Genomic DNA, 20376 nt, shown 5'->3' on the forward strand with positions numbered 1-20376 from the left:
TAGAGCGAGAAAAGCTGGAGCGTTGCAGCTGGAGGTTTTTACCAGCATGGAAAGGAGGAGGAACACACCTGCCTACCACTTCGGCTGTGCATGTTCTCTGTAAAGATCATGTAACAGAGACTTTGAATTCAAGTGCTAAAGGGCCATTATTGTAGGCTACAGGAGCCCCTTTCTTACATTATAGTATGACCTGAAGGAACCAGCAACGAAGGACAATAAATAATCTTTACACTAGGTGCCTTATACACCCATACTAACAGCATCTCTGTTTGTAAGGTACACTCTGGAATTTAAAGTTACATAGGAGTTAAAAGTGTAACAACTTCTAATTATGAAAATCCTGTCCAAAGGGACATGACAGGTTCTCGCTGTTGAAGAGCTGACATTATTTTTTGACAGATAGTGAAGTCAACTGAAGGCTGCAACATCTTTGGTTAATTTGCTTTTAAACAAGCATTTCTAGTGGCTTTAGAGGTAAAATTTAAATAATGAATCTTTGTTTGAGAAAAGATTATGTGAAATATAAATAGAGAATAATTCCTTACATCAAATTCAATTACAAGCGCTTCATTTTTAAGCACAAACAGGCTAGAAGCTGAAGCACAGGTGTGCTCATGCCCCAAAACAACCAAAGCAAAAAAGCAAAGAGCGCCCACTTTCCCTTCTCTTCTCTAGAACTGAGCTGACTGTAAATTCAATCACTTAGCCACAAACTGCATGCAAGCCAACGGAGCAGCTCTCCTGTGGAGGACTGTAAGGACAGCACAGCTATGCTCTGGTCTGTGTTTGGCAACAAAGAGCACAGGAATGAAATCTGATGCCCAACATCACAACTTTAAGACACAGTCAAATGGCTATTATTTTCACTGCCAGAACTAAACTTTATTTCCATGTGTATTACATACTGGTATTTGATGCCAAGTACATTAAAATTACTTTAACAGAGGATTTAAGTGAGGAATATTTATTCTTCACTAAACAAGTTAAGAAGGAATGTAAAAACCTATAAGAAAAAAACTGTTTAAGCTTTGTTTTGATTTTGGCAAACCAAACAGTTAAGTACTCTTCTGTTCTCTCCTCAGATCTTTCAAAGTACCAAAAAAGCATCTTTTCATAATCATGCAGCTGAAGAAAAAAATAGTCTTATAAAATCCATTTCTTATGCTAAATATGGTTACAAATAACAGTATTAAACACAAAACTCCCAATTCCTATTTTTAAATACAAATACTGTATTTATATTATGAAATGGGGATAATTAAAATATATCAATGACTACAAATCTAGTAATTTAAAGCAAACTTAAACATGCTGTTTGTTTTCATGTGGAAGAATTAGGATATTGTATGGTTCAAGCACTGCAGTAATTTCTGTCAACCCCTTGATGCCCAGAATGTCAAACCACCAAACACAGAGACATGTATTCAGGTCTGAATAGCACCAGGTGTTTTTCTTTTTTCTTTTAAAGATATTAACATTTAATAAAATGAGTGATGTGACAACCTTCTGAAAGTGACATGCACAAGTAGACAATTTGCTTCAAGTCTCCAACTAATAAGCTAAAAGTTTTAGACAACACTGAACAATTACGAATGTGTTTCATGGTACACAAGAAAACAGTGCTTCCACAGTATATCCTCAGTTCTCAAGTACAAAAATATCAGTTATGGATAGTCAATAGTTATCAAAATTTTTTATTGATACAGAATGAAAGCAGCATTTACTTTATTGTTTTTTAAACCATACATCATAAAATTCCCTAGTACACATGTGGAGGAGTGAAATAGGCTCTGTACTATTTACCTGCTACTGATCCTAGGTCCAGATTTAAAATCTTTCCTGGCCAAATACAAACAATATCATTAATAGCAAAGGGAAGGCAGTTCCTCAGTGTGAAAGGTCAGCATTTAGAGTCTTACTAAAGCACTATTTTTGAAACAATACATCACTTAAATGTATAATTACATACACTACAAGTGGAAAACAGGTTTTTATTAACAAGAACTATTGAGACTGGGCATAAACATCTTAACCACAAACCCTGGAAATATTATGGGTGCTTTGATGTGGCCCTTTTTGGTGAGAGAATAAGAACAATGAAGTATGGCTTTTCAGTCTTCCTTCAAAAGAACGGTTTATAAAATTTTGTAGGCTTAAATTATTTTAAAGTACCCCTAACAATTTTCTGTAACATCATTTACTAATTAGAAGCATTAATTACATCAGTATATTAAGCCATTGGCGGATAGTTGATCACCAGCATAACACAGGAGCCGTTTGCTTTTGCTGTTGTTTTTAAGTAAGGGAGGTACTTTTCTAGCGAGAGCCATCCTACAGTACTATCAAACATTTCAGAGGTTACTACATAGCTTCTCAAATAAAATCCTCAACAGTTTTGTTTTCCAGCAGATATTCAAATCAAGCATATGCAGAGAGCAAATACAATCAAGTGCAGACAGTTCAAAAGTATCTCTCAAACATATTGTTTTATAGTTACCCTCTGCAAAATAAAAGCCCCTCCTCACCTCAATGAGACGGGGCGAGAAGGGGAAACAGGTCTGCCATTCATGTAGGAGTTTGGCTAGCATAAATTTTTATTAAAGTTGTTAACAAAAATAGTTAAACATTTTTACAATTTAACATCCAGTCTGACAAAAGGCAAATCAATGAAAAAAATACAAAAAAGTAAAAAAGTGCACTACCCAGTCCAGTATTTTGCTTTAAAGTCATGTCACTTACAGTATATGAAAAATAAACCCAGAAGTGTAATTACTTTAAAATACACCGCTTCCATATTTCAGTATTTTACACATATATTCTATAGTGGAAGAGGAGATCTCTTAAAAACTTTATTCTTAAAATATTGAGGTGCATATGCCAAGTGGGATAGACTTGGCAAGTTAAGTTGCAGTAGAGAATCCTTTCAAATTTGGCATTTCATTTACATACCTTACCGTGCCAGCAAGGTCTGTAGTACCTAAACCTTCTAGTAAGAACAGTCATTTTCTTCAATGCAGATTTACTAATACAGACAACTACAAGAAACAGTGAGGTCAGCAATTCTATGGGTTCTTAAGGAGATACGAGTCCTGATTTTAGTCATCAAATGGTACAATGTCACAATAAACTTTAAGGCCATGTTTTATTTGCTGATTAATGGACAAAAGGCAATGGATTTCCCCCCCCCAAATATTTTCTTGAAAGTCTGTGCTCATAAAAATCATGAAAAGTTGGAAAGACTTAATTATTGAAACTTTAAATATATTTTACACAATCTTGTTTGTACAAAAATACAAGTTAAATATAAACATAAAGCAATCATGATAATTTTATGTAAATCCATTTTGTGATATTCTGTTATATATAAAAAAGTTTCTCAGCTCTGTCTCATTTGTGAAAAGATCAATACCAGATTGAATCACTACTGGCAAAGGGCCCTAAAAAGCACACTTTAGCATTAAATATGTTTTACAATGTAAGTACCATTTCCTGATTTCATCTTTTCTAAAGACTGGCAAAAGATAGGGCAGTATGTCCATAAACCAACAAATAATTTGGCTACAATGTCATAAAACACAAACACACAAATCTGTACAATAAACCCAGTAGCTATGCAGTACATACTTGTTACACACACACATACACAGACATGGAATGAAACTTAGTGAGACGCCATTTCTAGTTCACTGTTCTTCAGCCTGGCATTTTGTCTTACTTCATCAAATGAATATGACTTCGTTACCTTTCCATTCTTAAATACTGTATGAAGGAGATCCTGCAAGAAATACCACTGTTTTAGCAAGAGTGATTTGGCAAATGAACAAACAACATAGGTTACACAAACTCAAAAGCAAGCACCCAAATCAAGCCTGGTAAGACTAAAGCTTTAGACTGTCAAGATACTAAATTTTTACAGCTTCTTCTGATACCCTTCACTAATGGTTAGACAGAAGAAAGGATTTAGGCCATCCTGTGCACAGACAGAAGCTTTGTACTGACTGGTCCTTATCTGTCCACATCTGGCCAAAGCCAAATACACACATGCTAAATATACCTTGCTAGAGCAGCTAGTAAGAAAGGCGACACTCAACCAATTAAAGATTTCATTTAAACCTCTGTAATTGAGTTGTATTTATTTCCTCTAGAGGAACTGTGAAAAAAAAAAATTTAAAAAATTTAAAAATCTTTCTTCACAGTACCCTTTGTACATATATTTTTTGAAACAGTGTATCACGAAGTGCTTGCAAAGAGCACACAAAGAGCAATAAGCACAGCTCTGTACAGAAAAGTTAGCACAAAAGCAACATTGCTCTGTATTGCAAGGACCTATGGCTTTAGGGAAATGGACCCACAAAAGAGTACATTTCCCTGTCATTTTCCAGGAAGCCCCAGAATCTGTACCACACAAATAACCCTCTCTAATATCCCAGGACAGAAAATTTTTTAATTAATTATTTCACCTGTCAAAAACGAAGGAACTATATATCACCTAATTTCAGAGCTGAAGTCTTGTGATTTGTTTTGAAGAGATTTCTCACCATTAGGTCCCTCCCTCTCTACATCATATATATATATATATACACACACATACATGAATGTTCATCACAAACATATATACATGCAAATGTGTATATATAACTCGGAAAGCCTTTTTTCTTAGATTTTTTCATCCAGAGCACATTATCTACAGTGTACATACTTCACAACAGAAAACAGACTGAGTTATCTCAGATCTCAGTTTTATGCTTACTGTTGCATAAAACAGTACGCCTAGTAGTACTCCTCTGCCTAGTAGCACAGAAATGTGCTTCTGTATACCAGAAAACTCAAGAACCTTCCAGCTTTTAAAGGCTGAAGTGCAATTTGATAACTTATTTCCAGTTCTCTTAATTCAGGAAGAGACTCAACATGCAGTTAAACATTTAATTGCTTGCACACTGAGAACATAAGAAGTATTACTCTGAAAGTCTGAGATTGGCATAAAGTTTGTGCTTATTTTACTGAAATAGCTTTTCATTTTACAATCGTGAAGAATTAACAGGGAAACTGAATTCCTGTTTTGTATTTACCTCTTTGGAAATTGGGCAACTACTCCACATACAGAGCATTAACACCTGAAGGAACTATTTAAAAATCTCAGTGGGGAAGTAGAAACAAATTTAGTTACACCTGTCCCTCTCCCACCTCCAACTTAGGTCACTACTCAAATTGTGCAATATAGCCCACACAAAACTACCTGGCTAGCATATATTCTGCAACACTGACACATTAGTTTTGGGAAAAACCAGCAAGGTTCTCTTGTTTCTGGAGACAAACAAAAGAGAAAGATCCCTAATTGTAAAGCCTGAGCATTCTACTGGCATTCTAACATTCTGCTGTTACTGAATTTGGCATTGGGGACAATTCTGAGGTAATAAGATGGGAGTTGGGGAAAAAAAAAAAAAGTCAATCAAAAATAAATTCTGAAATTAAGTTATAACCTGCTTTTTCTTGGTCTATTTTTGCACGAAGAATGATGTAATACATTTTGGAATTCATACCTGTCCATACTCTTCAAGATCTCCCTTGCCTTCTTCAAGCGTCACATAATCTCCAGCAGGTGTCCTATGCAACGACAGTCGTCCTTTCTTTGACCTTTTGTTTGGATCGGCAACCGGATCCTTGAAGACATTTACCTAAAAAGAAAAGAGTATTTTTTAAAAAGGAATGGGCTTTGTGGGGCTTGTGTACCTAATGCAGATGGTGGAACAGGAAATGTCAAACAGGTTTTCAAGTGGAGAGGCCTCTATTGAAAACATAATGGTAGAAGTTGTACAAAGACATACCCCGAGACCGTTGGTCACCACGTAACTACACTTGAAGGAGCAGTTTAAGAGATCTCTGGTTAGTTTCTGCAACAAAGCTCCACCAGATCCAAAGGCAATATTCTCAATACTCCATTTATTCTTCTTCATTCCCTCCACAATCTAATAAGAAAAAGAAAATTATGATGGAGCATACTTTTAGGCCATGCTGTTTTTCCATAAAAATATTATTCTACTTAAACAAGATGCTTTTACAGACAATTAAACCAACTAACATTCAGTTTCCAGGAGACGTACATAACAATTCTGTCAATATTTGGCACGTTGTTTGCATTTTTATTTGTGATTGCAGCATGGCATAATTATAGAAAGCTTTTGCTGTAAAACTATTATCATGCCAGCATATATACTTCCCAAACTAGGGTAGCACAGTAATGCACTGCCCAGCCAATCAGAGCTCTAAAGAAAATAGAAGATTTCATGGGAGTATTGTAGAGCCTTCCAATTTCTCAGAATTATGGGAAGACCTCAAAGCATAGCTTATATCCTGAAACAAAGCAGTCATCTTGCTCATCAACACCAGAAAGTTATTACCCACTTTGACCAATGACTTCAACAGAGCAGTTCTCCTGAAGATCACATTAACTAGGATCAGATTAGCAATTTCAAAGATGGGTAATGGAAACACATAAAGCTGTTCAAAAAGTTTGCTTTGCCACCTTCTCAGGCAAGTACAGATCAATGTGAACTGCACTGCTATCATCAGTCAAGTTAAAACTTACCATATCATTTCCCCCCACCCTCATTCTATCCAGACCAACATGACATCCTCTAGCCTGGAGTAATGGGTGCTAGTTTAGTCATGCTCATAAATGGCCAAGATTTGTTTCCCTGACCTGTTACCCTTATGACAGCCTGAAATGATGGTAATAGCCCCAATAAGAGAGTGTTTGAACTCCTATGTCCTAATCATTTTACTAACAAAAGTGCGTGAGAAAACTTCAGAGTCGGTGAAATGGCAAAATCCCATCCATCCAGAGAAAAGGAAAGTGAGAAGCAGAATGTAAGGACATAATCTATGGGGAACAGTGCAGAGTTTCAAAAATCAACATCATCAAAATCTGGCAATCTTTTGTGCAGTCTCAGCCCCCTGCATCAAAAAGAAATGCCAAAGTAACACTGAACAAGACTGTTTCAGGAGTTACTGTTGTCAAGCCTTTTTTTTTAAGGGACAGCTAAGGCAAAATTAAAGTTTCATTCATTAGGGAAAAAAGAAAAAGAGATAATTCCAACTTCAGACAGTGGCAAACGGGTAGCCAGCGTAAACAAAAGAGCATACTAGTATTTTTTTTTTTTTTTATCCATTTAGTCACATGCAGACTGTCTCTTCACAGATACTCTCAGTCGGAATGCCTGACAAGAGGCCAGCCAACAGGAGGGGTAGACTGCAGAGCCATAACTTTTTGAGGGCATGCTCTCAACACCTTCCCACTATATTTTTAGCAGAGACTTCCCCAGCAGAGATCTCATCAGTGAGTTTCCATCATTTTAATGGTACCAGCTTACTCAGCCTCATCCAAGAAGCCAAGCAAAAAGAATCTCAGGCCCTATCACCATGACTTTCACTTAAGGGAATCCTTTGGAAGCTTTGTATCCTGAACAAATACCCCCTCAATATGTGACAATCCTGTGAATTTTAGCAGTGGCCATCATATCCTTTCAGACAGTGACCATGCACAAAAGGAATCTGTATTTTCAGGTGATTAGGTTCTCCAGGAAGCAGTTAAAAAGGGGTACTCAGGGAGGATAAAGGATTAAAATTAATTAAATTCTCCCTTAAGCAACTCAGAAGTAACTGAAGACAAAGGAAGGGTAAGAAAAGGGATTTGGTATACCCTTTCCTTAAGCATAAGGCTCAATAGTACCATAAGAAACCAGACTTGACTGGGCCTGGATATGGACTCTGCTTATCTATGTTGTCTTTTGAAAAGGCAAGTATAGGTAAACTCCACCGAGACTCTAATCAAGTTCTGTCCAGATGCTGACCAAGCCTGAGCTAAGGTATTCTACAACTTTCCTTATCCAGTTTTATAGATCAGGTCTGACACCGAACTCACTTGAACATGCCCACAAGATGTAGCACAAAATACTTGGTATAAACAACATCCTACCAAGGCACATGATGCTTAGACTTCACGTTCACTGATACTTGTAGGTTAACAGATGCTAGTACAAGTATAGTATAGCTGGGCCATGGCCGCTTAACCTTCTTGCCTGGGTGAGAAGAAACGTGAACCCTCTCTCAGCTAGTGTTCCTGCTCTCATTTACAGACAGTTTGCTCACGTTGTGCCACAGGCACAACTCCTCACTTACCTTGGGTGAAGAACTGGCTTCCACCTTTCCACTCTCTCCCAAGGAATTTCCTTACACTGACTAATCTTTGGCTAGTGAGGGGTGGAAGGAAAGGGACATCGAGATTAAGCTGAAAGACAGCTCCGACTGTACCAGTGACGTACAGCAGAGGCCCATCCTTAGGTATGGGGAAGAGATGGCAAGCAGCAGCAGTAATAGGGAAGAAGAAAAGGGGGAGATCTGAAACGACTAAGCCTCCCCCCAAATGAAAGCAATACAGAAGAATTTCTTGTCTCACACTTTCAAAGCTATGCAGGGAGAACAGTTCAGGTGTCAAGGTTCTGACCAGCTTCCTCTGACCATTATGAGCATGATTAATGCATCAACTGTGACTCCAGATTAGAGGATTTTCTTTGAATAAAAATTTCAAGACATCTGGAAATTGAATGTTCAAAGAAAATCCTTTGAAAGTGTAGTATATTGTGGAGTTAGCAGATTGGAATGATTTTAAAAAGTGAAAATGCTAGAAGAAAGTCAGAAAAGGTTCCTTACCTGTTCTACCAGCATCCCCTATTAAAACAAAGAATTTTAAAATCCAGTTTATATTCTGAGTTGTTTTCTATATTGTTGTTTCAGCTACTGTGGATAGTTAAATAAGACTGATTGCTCATTACTCATTCTAGATTTTCCTATGGTACGCGTTACCTTCCATCTGATCCATAACAATAAATCATGCCTAGAATCTAAGAGTGATATGGAGTAATTAGAATAATGACTTGCATAGGCTATGAGAGGGGGAAAAAAACATGGCCACAATAATACATTTATATCTGTTCATGTAAGCTCCTTTTTGAAAAGGATGAATTATACTTCAGGGTTGTGTGTGGGTTTTTTTGTTTGTTTGTTTGTTTGTTTTTTTTAAATGGCAAACTATTACCCAGCCTTCCAAAAGTCAGCATGGTAACCTTGGTTTTGCTGACATAAGAGAATAAAGAGATCCATGAAATTTAAACATGACCAAAATTAGGCTGCAAGATCATGGTCTTTTTGCTCCAACATAACTTGCTGCTGTCAAATCAGAAGTGTCTCTTTCCCTCCTGCCTGCTTCTCCCAGCTGAAAACAAGTTTATTTTCTCTCCTGTATTGTGCTCGTGAGTACTGGCCCCTTTTTGGGGACAATGTAATTCACTAAACCACAAATTTGATCACTTTTGGCTGAGTTAGTTTGCTGCTACATGTGCGGGCTAAATTACTTTAATAACCAGCACGGTTCAATGACCAAAGCTGACATGAGGTGTGCAGCAAGCTTACAGAGTCAGGAAGAGATGAGAAGGCGGCCACCAGGCAGCAGTGAGTTAGGTCTGCTCTGTATGTCTTGTGGAACTGGATCTTCAACTCTCTTCTACTGTGTATTACAGGTAGACTGTTCCTCATCATCAGTTACAGTCTGATGAGGAAAATATGTAAACAGGCAGATCATCTGAACAAAGACTTGCTCCTTCTGCCTCTTAGCCTCACCCACTAGCTGCTGGAATTATTTTCCTGCTCTATTTAGAACTTAGAAAGCAGTGCATTTTTTCCTCTAATGTAAAGATTTTAAATACTAGTTTTAATATTTTTATTACTGTTCATGCTATGAGCATCCTTGCATTTTGTCCAGTACAACTTTCAGAAAGGAACCTTTGAGTTCCTTACAAGAAAGAATTCATAGTCCAATTTCTTTCCCGTGATGACTCATGAAAATCTCAACCACAACATACTTTGCCTAACGCAGGCATCAGTCCTGTCAAACAGTTGTCGAGAACAAGCAGAGGTTTATTAAAAAAAAAAAAAAAAAGTGTCTCTTCCCCTAGTATTTAATGATAAGACTTTCTTTCCAGCTATTAACCTCTCATGCTTGTGTTCTGTTAAGCACATCAGCACAGTTGTATATTCTCAAAAAGCCACATGGGACAAAAAAAGATAAAGTAAAATAAAAGTTGCTTTGAAGGCTATTGGATGAGGAACAAAACTGTAGTGCGTGACTGCACTACAGTTGGCATATCAGGTAAAAATCTCAATGTTAACTGCTCTCTAAGGATCTGTGTGACAAATTTGAGTTCTGTCTTTGAGGTTCACATTATGTGCCCACATTAGATATGCAGATAGTTTCAGACTAACTAAAAACCAAGCCTGATGTCTCTCTTACTCCTAATTTTGAGAAGCAAAATTTAAGTTAAATTTATCTAACTTATTTCTGTTTCTGAACTTGAATACAGCTGAAGATTAATGATCCGGGACAAACCTGATAAAGTCAAGTCCTCCTCCTTTTACATGCCCCTCATCATCTGTAGTTACTGCAGCCTGTACCTTTGTAACCACATTACATTGTTTAGTATCTCCATCTAGTCAATAGTGGTGAATTGTAACTAGTTTCAAGCACGCAGCATCTACTAAATAACCAATTTTTGTTTTGATGAAATTGCACTTTTGACTCAGACTACAGTCTAATCTGTTATACATATTTTCGGGGCTTTCAACAATCCTTATTCCACTAGTTGCCAAATCAATGAACTCACTTCCCTTACTCTTGTTTTTAAAAAGTCTCCTTCAGAACTACACCTTCAATATTTGAGTGCAAGCATACTTCAGATGGCACATAACTAATGAGCCAAACCAGTTAATTACTACTATTGATATAGCATAGCAATCAAGCAGTGTGCCTTAGATATCAACGAAAGGACCAAACACTGCCAGACATTGATCTGAATTAGACTTGACAAGCAGGATGAAAGCAAACAAAAGGAGAGACAGTGGGAGGAGAAGGGTTACAACAGAGGGATTAGCAAGTGCCTTTTAGGTTTTTTATGCATCTTAATAATTCCCTGTGGAGTTTTAATGAATTTGTTTTACGCATTAGGATATCGCTACCAGCGTCTGGAATGAAGGGCAGGGTGGGGTCAGCAGTCTCTGCTGCAATATCTGACGAGTCATAACAGAGTCCAGATTAAATATCAACATTGCCACTGTCACCCTGACACATGAACAGGATCTCCTACCTCTTGCAATGTGTTGATATCCACACCATCCCCTTGAATAACTCTGAGATATGGTGGCAGCAATTTGTAGCCTTTTGAGTTCTCTGTAATGGGGAACTTCTTCCCTAAGATCTCCAAGACCTATTGAAAAGAGAAGGGAGACAGTTCAAAATAAAAATAAAAATCTGCCATTCCAATAAAGAAACACAATTTCCACATTTGAGTCATGGTGTCTCTCTCAAAAAAAAGAAAAATCCATAAATATACCCACATATCCTGGTCTAAATCTATCCACATAGGCACACAAACAAAAAGCATGCCAGCCGTTGTGGTGGAAGCCATTAGATTAAAGCAGTCACAGACCATTTGGCCTTTATGAACTTGTACCCAAAAGCTAATCAGAACCATGTTTCCTTCCCTTCTTTCTTTGGTTGCTGCGAGTTTTTGCTATTAAATGTGCAACTGAAGATTCTGCTCTTCTTTTGACCTTCCTTAAGACGGTGGATGAGGCTTTCAGTTTTCTACAATTTTGTTAGCCATCAATAATTAAAAAGAAACACTTCAGTTAGGAGTTTTTCTTATGAGCTCTGATAAAGATTATTCAAAGTTCCTATTTGTGATATGTCACTTGTCCCAAAGGGAAAAAAAAAAAAAAAGTGTTAAAGCTGTATGGACCTAATTTGAAAGAGTACCAACATAACTAAAGTCTACCCTACTTCCTTATTAAAACAGTACTGACAGCTACTCAAATTCAGAGGTATCAACAGCTTTTATTATAGAACTGCAACAATCATTATGCTCTGTAAAGAGGTACAAGGCAAGACGCATTTTTCAACTTGGAGGTCGTGTGCCACTGACTTAAATGCATGTCTTACAAAAGGCACAATAATGCTAAACATGCAGCATAAAACAGTGAATTACATTAATACAGGACACCAACATACCTAAACTTGGTGGTAAGAAGTCTTATTGGCCTGGCATTTATTAACACTCAAGTTGTTTCTTATTTTATTTGTTAAGTGATTAAAGTTTCTCTTTATAGAATCATTCCAGCATTATTAGACCAGCAAAACTGGTAACTGTTGTAAAAGCTTCAAGAACGGGTTTGATGAAAAAGATTAAACTATTCAGACTGCAAAAGAGTTTCCATATCTATATTGAGATGAGATAAATGTTTACATTTTTCATAGGTCCAAATTATCCAGCATCAACTACATACCATGCATACCAAGTTAGAGCATTATGTTTCCTATGTTTGTTAGCTGGTTATTACAAGACAAACAATTGCCCTTCCCAACCTTGTATACGAATGACTTGAAGAAAGGATTACCTTTAAAACAGTGTCAAGGGGATTCCCAGAATCTGGTCTAATAATAAGTGGTGCCTCTGGACTTCGGGCTTCAATTATATGCCTTAAGTCATCACCCCATATTTTTTCACAAGCATTGTAAATGTCGTAGCTGTCACTAACCACAGATACAGGCACTGAAGAAAACTGTGTCACTATGTGTTCAAAAGCATCTTTTTCATGATCTTTCCCCCAAGCTGTTATGGTACTGTAAAGTCAATTGAAAAATCCATATTAGAACAGCATTTATATGTTAAATCACACATTCTATATTTCCTACCAGCAACAGTTCAAGATAATGATAGGCAATATGATTACAAGACAGCATAAACTATGTGTTTATCAGCTCTGTGTTGCATGGATAGTAAATATACCATATACTAAATAAACAGCACCCTGGATTTATCTCTGGCAACTCAGACAAACACTTGACACATTAAACTTCTTTCACATGTAAATGTGATTTTTTTTTTTATTTTTTATTTTTTTTTAAACATTTGTGAGAGGGTTTCTCTTTTAAATCTGAAAATCAGACAGTTAGGGAACTACAGATCCAAGAACAGAACATCTGCTCTGGCAGCTTCAGACTACAAAATGGGAAGTAGAGAACTAGCAGCTTATGTTAGAAAAATCTTAGAAGAAAACACATCTATTTTCTTTGTTAATAGTGATAGAAAACCATTATGCTCACTCATACAAACATTCTTCTAGAGGAACCTCAGGGCATTACCCTTGGTACAAGGGTACAGGCAAGCACATAAAACAGAGTTCCTAAGAGAGGTAATAAGTTACTGAATGTCAATTGATCTGCAGTAGCTGTTCTGTATGTAGCTGTCACAGACCAGCTGACATAACTGACTTTAGTAACTTGCATGTGAACACCAAATAATGATCTCATGCAAAGCATAGGTGTGCAGTAAGAGCTAGTGGGCATTGAATTTTTACCATAAAATGCTAGCATTAAGTACTGTGTAGACAAGCCCCAGATCACAGTAGTGACGATAAAAAACAAAATTTGTTTCAGAAAAATGGGGCAGTCCAAGGAACAACCCTGGTGCCAGAGGCAAGCATCACACTCACAACACAACCTCGCATTGCAGGTTGTGGAACAGTAGAACAATTCTGGAAAGATTCGGGTCTCTTGCACGAAACCCTTTTCATGTATTAACTTGGAAGGGGTGACTGCAGTCTGTATTGGGCAATGAGAACTTTAACTAGGGCAGTTTAAGCTGTCTGCTCTCATCCCACTACTTCAATATGCTGTGCAAAAGATGCTTGTTCTCTGACTCCGTGTGTTTGCTTCCATTACAATGAGTTTTATAGTTGCTTGGGCCATCATTTTTGGATTTAACTGTGGTATTAAGCTAAGCTAAGATGTTTCAGACAAACGTTGTCTACTGATAAAGCAGGAGTTCTAGAACAGCACTACAGCAGTGGTCCAGAAAGTTATATGAAGCAGTGTTCCTTTAAAGATGATCACTATGATCAGCCTATGAGGACTATTCATGTAAGCCTTTCTATTATCTGTCTTGCAATCCTAAGTGAAAATATTAACTATTTAAAAGCACTAGATTTTGTACTAGATAAGAAAATAACCAACCGTCCCTTCCTTTATATTCTGTTCATTTCAGTATGCAGACATGCAAGTGAAATCCAAGGATTTGCATTCACTCCTGACCTTGTACAGGATTTGGATATAAAAAATGAGAGCGCCTTTTTGAGATCACTTCCTTACTCTCAAAAAACTCATTCACAATTCTTAGTGAGAGATCAAGGATTTACCATTGGGTGAATTAGTTATACTGATGGGAAGCTTTAGAGCAACTGCCTCTTCTGGAGGAAGAACATGATCTGGTAGAGTCCAGACTTGCAACTTACATGGTTTTCCATTTTAAGATTTTATCTTTAAAACAAAATTTAAAGTTCATAATGTGAATCCTCAATATCTACTTCAACCTGCAAGCCTTCAAGTCCATTCTAAAAAGAATCATCCAAATTTACTTAGATGCTGATAAGAAGGTTATAGTTAAAAACATTTAAAACACATTTATAGTTAAGAACAACCATGCCACTCTTGTGCCCCTAGAACATACAGAGGCATCAGTATTGAACTTCAGCCTCAACAGCTGGATCAGTCATGGCTAATACTGTGTAAGTGAAACAGCTTCATCTTTCTGGATTCAAAGATGGATAAGAAAAAACTACATTTTGTTAAACTATATTTAAAAAGGCTTTAATAGCCCAATATCTTACCTGTGTTCAGCAGCTGGAACAGAATATCCTGGAACTGGATCTTTTGTACCGTAGTACTTTTTAATTAATGCAATTCCTGCTACAGTGTCTGTTCCTTTGAAGTTCACCAAATGAGCTGAAGCTCCTATTCCTGCAGTCTGAAAAAGATGCAACTTCCAGTTGCCACGCCAAATATAGAAGCCTAAATCCAGTCACCGCCTAGCACTAGTTTGTAACAGCAAAACTCTGACTTGGTTCCTGTTTCACCAATACCCTCTTCATGCATTTACACAGGAAAGACAGCTTCCATACAGAAAAAAGCTCTCCTGGACTAGTGCTCACAGTTCAGACACATACCCACCCCAGATCTCCCCCCTCCACAATAAGTCCAAACACAGTGCTCTATGCATTCACAATTTCACTGCTGAACTGGGACACAATTGTTAACAGATACATGCTACAATCCTTTATAGTTAAGAACAATTAGACTTCTCAAATCATTAGACAAGTAGCATTACCTCTTGTGAAGAAACTCCTCTGTAGCCGAAGTCATGCAGTTTATACTCCAGTCCTTCTAAGCTGCCAGAAGTCTCTAGCAAATATTTGGCCAAAATCTTTTTCTGCTCTCTAGAGTTTGTAGCCACTGTGATTGGATACCATGACTGCACAAGAATAGTCTAAAACAAAACCCATCACATTATTAGGTTTACCTTTGCTTAGGACTTAAAAATCCCCACCTGGCATTTAATCAATCAGGCACAAAAAGGTCTATTTATTTTCATCACCCATTCAGAAAGTCCTGATAACTCCAGCAGTTTGCTTCAGGGCTAAAGTAATTAGCCTTTACAATACCTTTATAAGGTAGGCCAGGTATTGACTATCTCAGGAGTTTTCACTCCCAAGCTACAGACACACGATTCCCCCCAACCTCTTTTCCTTGTGGATAAAAGTGCTGTTGCGAATTTCCTGTAAAATTATTACAATCTCTTGCCAGGCAGTGGGAAAAGGTCTGTGTAAGAGCACTAAAAAAAGAAACCAGGCTTACTTAAAGCAGAAAATGAAAGCTGCCAGAGATTTCCCTTAAAGCAATATGGGATTCAGCCTTAAATTTAAGTGCATTAATATTTACTTAGAAAAAACACATTAACTTTCCAAAACTGACCTCAATCCAATTTGTGAGCCAGTAGCACTCTGGATCTGTGTTTTCTACTGTGAAAAGAACATTTCCTCTGGGAATTACAGAGCCCTCAGGAACAGCCTTTATTTCTATAGGAAGATGGCCATCGTATTTCTGTGTAAGAAACAGTAATATTGTTAGACAACAGGAAAGATTAGGACCTACCTCTCCTTTATTTTACTGCAATGGATAAAATTCAGTCTATGAGTTTACTGATAAAGCTTTTTTCTTCTTAATTTCTTTCAACTCTAAAAATAACTTGGTTTGTTTGTACACCCACCCACCAGCCCAAATAAATAAAAAAAATCTGCATTTATCAAAAAAGGAGGAAAATCCTGTAACCTAAAAAACAGTCTCCTTATCAAACCAAATGATGGTTATCAGTTGTATTCCTTGTGCAAATTGAGTCAGGAAGGCTTAAATATTCTGTAAGTTCTACTCACAGAACAAGAAATATTTGCTACTCAGTTTTCTTCAGTGCTTTCACATGAAGCAAGCTAAAAAAAGTTTAGCTATTATCTAGGCCTTCAAAAAAATCCCTAGTTTTGCTTAGTATAGATGTGTGCTTTGTTAATTTATTACAGCAGGATCCATTTAATATGTATTTTAAATAATATTTTATCATCTCTAATCTTAAAGTGTCATTCTTTTGTCAAATTCGGTCTTTCATCCCTGAAGGACTAAAAATTGTGTGAAATATGCCCTTTGAAAAAGAGTAAGTTGCAAACAGCAACTCTAAAAGAGTAATTACAACTTTCTGACAGAGCTCTGCAAGCTAAACTGATAATACTTAAAATGTTTTGTATATTAATGTTTCTTGACAGAAAGCTTCTCATGAGATATTCTTTAAAGGCAACAAAAATTGCATTAATTCAGAGGGGGGGATGCAGGAAGGCTTCTTTTGACTAAACCAAAATTGAACAGAATTAGTTAAACCACATTAAAACTCAGTGTGGAGAGACATGCAGCATTGAAAGTGTATTAGTTCAGTTTAGCCAAAGAGGGATCAAGATTACTTTAAATACAGATGAGAGCAGTTCACAATGTATAATGTAGCTTAAACACAAATATGGATTGAATTCATATCTGTAGTTATTTGAAGTGGATGCATGTCCTCTACAGACCTCTCCGTAACTCCCTCTTAGAAAACAGTGGTTTTATTTACCTTGCTGCCATTTGCAAGATTTAGTTGAAATTTACTTTTTTCTTGCACACCTTATGGTCCACCCTGGTTGCAAGATGACATCCAGACATATTCACAGACAGATGCCACCATAAAATACAGTCAGGGTATCCAGGGAAAATTAAACGCAAAGAACTAAAAATTGTGTTTTCAAGTGCCAAAAATATCCATTCACTAGAACCCACAACGAAACTTAGCTTTTAATTAATCTGCAGAGATTAGAACAGCTCTGATGAATGCTATTAGTCTGAATCTGCTGCTTTTACTAAGAAGAGATGTTTGCAATTACTTGAAGACTGACACCTTTTTAAACAAAAGGGGAAGAGGATAATTGTGGAAGGACTTAATTTGGAAGTATTTGTGTGTCAGAAGTGCTCAAGCCTTGTATTTTATAATAAAGTTCAATGTAAGTAGCTCTGAAAAATTTAGGAAACAATGGAACAAAACATGTATTTTCTGGAACTATTTACACACGCAGGAAGTTGTAATGGTTTCTGCATTAGAATAAAAATGGTTATGATTAGTTACAGAAAGCAATGTAAATGATGCAGGCAACCACTAAGCACTATATTACATATGGAGACTTGCCAACAAGCCCCCACTTATACAGCTGGCTGACGGCAGCCATAAATCCTTATTACCTGCAAAGCCGTATTTGGCATCTGAAAGGATGAAAATCACTTTTCTCTAAGGAACTGCAATTATATGATTATTCTTTGACAGCTGCTACTCCCCGTACACTAAACATAAAAAGCTAAATTTATCCAGTCTTTACTATCATGGTGTCCTGGTTTCAGCTGGGATAGAGTTAATTTTCTTTCTAGTAGCTGGTATAGTGTTATGTTTTGGATTTAGTAGGAGAATAATGTTGATAGCAACAACTAAAAACATCAGTGTGTTAAGTAGTGTTTAGACTAAGTAGAGGATTTTTCAGCTTCTCATGCCCAGCCAGCAAGAAGGCTGGAGGGGCACAAGAAGTTGGGAGGGGACACAGCCAGGACAGCTGACCCAAACTGGCCAAAGGGATATTCCATACCATGTGATGTCATGCCCAGTGTATAAACTGGGGGAGTTGGCCAGGAGGGGCAGATAGCTGCTTGGGGGCTAACTGGGCATCGGTCGGCGAGTGGTGAGCAATTGCATTGTGCATCACTTGTTTTGTACATTCCAACACTTTTATTATTGTCATTTTATTATTATTATCCTTATTATTTTCTTCCTTTCTGTTCTACTAAACTGTTCTTATCTCAATCCACAAGTTTTACCTTTTCCCTTCCGATTCTCTCCCCCATCCCACTGGGTGGGGGTAGAGTGAGTGAGCAGCTGTGTGGTGCTTAGTTGCTGGCTGGGGTTAAACCATGACACATGGTTAAAAGGAGAGACTGCTGTATTTATTCTACAGATGATTCATAAATCCTTCATTATCTCATACTATTTTCATAAATTTTTACCTCCAGAATATAGTTCCATCCCTTTTCATTGAAGACATCATCTTGAAAATGCTCCCTATATACTTCTTTGGCTTCCCTGATTTTCTCTTTGGTCACCACTTTACCTGTGGTTTCATAAACAGATGAAAGCTTAGAAACTTATGACACTCATCAATTTATGAAATAAACAACAAAAAGATTCAGACATAGAAGTCACTTTGCCCCCAACAAAGACATGGAGAACCTGTCAAATGCAGTACTCTAGCTATGTTAAAACCAAATTTTACTTTCATTTATTATATAGATTAGGATGCCCAAGAAACGAACAATAAAATACACTTGTGGTTTGCAGGTGACTCAGGAACAATTTGCGATTATTACTCTTTCATGACGGTCAAAAACCTGTCATGAGTTTTAGTAGCAGTGCTCTTCACAGAGGAATGTGACAATTGTGCAAGTTGGCACATGCAACAAGACATAACCAGACTAGTACAAGGGTTAAGCTATGCTGCTCCAGGGAGAATCCCTGTGGAGAGGCCTTACAACCAGTCTTTGATTGACCACCTTGTGATAGGAACTGACAGACTAACCACATTATTTGAATAAGCATTGCTACTGCTGTAGGACCAGTCATCTACTGGAAACATTAGAGAACAATCCTCAGATTGCTAAAGAGAAAAGAAACAAGATTATCAAGTGTTTGATTATAGTGGAATTCCAATCTTTGGCCCAATTGGCAAACATATTTATGAATTGTGGATCAAGACAAAGATATATAAGCCATATGACTAAAGTTTTCCTTCTAAAGCTTGGCAGAAGACAACTTGCATTCAGGTCAGAACAGGTGATATTTGCACATAATGCAAAAAAGCAAACAAAATCTTAAACGTGCACCAAGGAATTTTCAGATGTTACTCTTAAAGTTGTCAATATTGAAAACACTTTCACATGTAGCTGCCATATTCAATGATCTAACCTGAATGGCAACCAAAATTTAAGGGAAATTAAAAACATTATTAGTTTACACAGTAACTAAACCAGCAAATACAGGCTAACGTTTATGTTCAAAATGCGAAATGTGTTTTCCCTCTAATCTTCTATCTTCTTGCGATTCTATGCAGTCTCGCTCTATTTCCATTCATTTCAATTTAGCCCACTGAAGCTGGGATATGAACACCTCTTTGTTTTTAATAAACCATTGGTATAAACAAACACAGTAGAGAGGTGTCTGAATTAAGAAGTCAATACCATTTTATGAGGGTGGACATCTCATTTTCAGAATCACATAAATAAGATCTTATGCATGTCACTACCTATGTTGTACCAAGACAACCTGGAATTGTTTCAACTGTAAGGCTCCAGCCTTGAGAAAAATTAAGATATTTATTTACAGGTAAAGTTTTACTGGAATTTGAGACAGTTACCTTTTAAGTATTTATTCAGAATGTACTGCAAACCATAAAAAACAGTTTCTTCATATTTCACTTTCCTTAATTTGGAATTTTCAGTCTTCTTTTCACGACATTCAAAGTAGGAATATACTTTGCTTGTGTTAGGTGGGTATTGCTTGTAGTGTGTAACCTACATTAAGAAAAACTTCAGTAAGAGCTCAAAATATCACTGCAAAAGACAATCATATTTGTACATTAAAGCTTAGAGTAACTCCCAATGCTTCTGGACTATTGTTATTTATCCGTTCACATTCCATGCAGTAGGTATTTAGGGGATTTCCCCTTCTTTAGGTGCCTTCAATTTTCAGTTCAAAAGACTGCCTTCCCTATCTTATTCTTTGCTACTGGGTCAAGCCTTTCCCCCTAGAGTAATCTTCACAG

At 37.0% G+C, this 20376-nt stretch overlaps 1 protein-coding gene across 2 annotated transcripts in view; it reads right to left on the reverse strand.

The window, feature by feature from the left end:
• Nucleotides 1–1678: 1678 nt before the first annotated feature.
• Nucleotides 1679–20376, reverse strand: part of NAMPT (nicotinamide phosphoribosyltransferase) — a 29905-nt gene continuing 11207 nt past the window's right edge. The window contains exons 2-12 of one of the 2 annotated variants that reach the window (XM_030014465.2): nt 19969–20125; nt 18566–18669; nt 15917–16045; nt 15273–15431; nt 14776–14912; nt 12505–12730; nt 11196–11315; nt 8710–8727; nt 5826–5966; nt 5541–5675; nt 1679–3775 (exon numbers count right to left, since the gene is read on the reverse strand). In XM_030014465.2, the coding sequence (XP_029870325.1) occupies nt 3662–3775; nt 5541–5675; nt 5826–5966; nt 8710–8727; nt 11196–11315; nt 12505–12730; nt 14776–14912; nt 15273–15431; nt 15917–16045; nt 18566–18669; nt 19969–20125 (1440 nt within the window). In that variant the 3' untranslated portion in view covers nt 1679–3661. The remainder of the gene's footprint in view (nt 3776–5540; nt 5676–5825; nt 5967–8709; nt 8728–11195; nt 11316–12504; nt 12731–14775; nt 14913–15272; nt 15432–15916; nt 16046–18565; nt 18670–19968; nt 20126–20376) is intronic. The other variant, XM_030014466.2, reaches the window with a different exon arrangement.

This window comes from Aquila chrysaetos, chromosome 5 (assembly GCF_900496995.4).
Source record: "Aquila chrysaetos chrysaetos chromosome 5, bAquChr1.4, whole genome shotgun sequence".
In the NCBI taxonomy this organism is placed as follows: Eukaryota; Metazoa; Chordata; class Aves; order Accipitriformes; family Accipitridae; genus Aquila; species Aquila chrysaetos.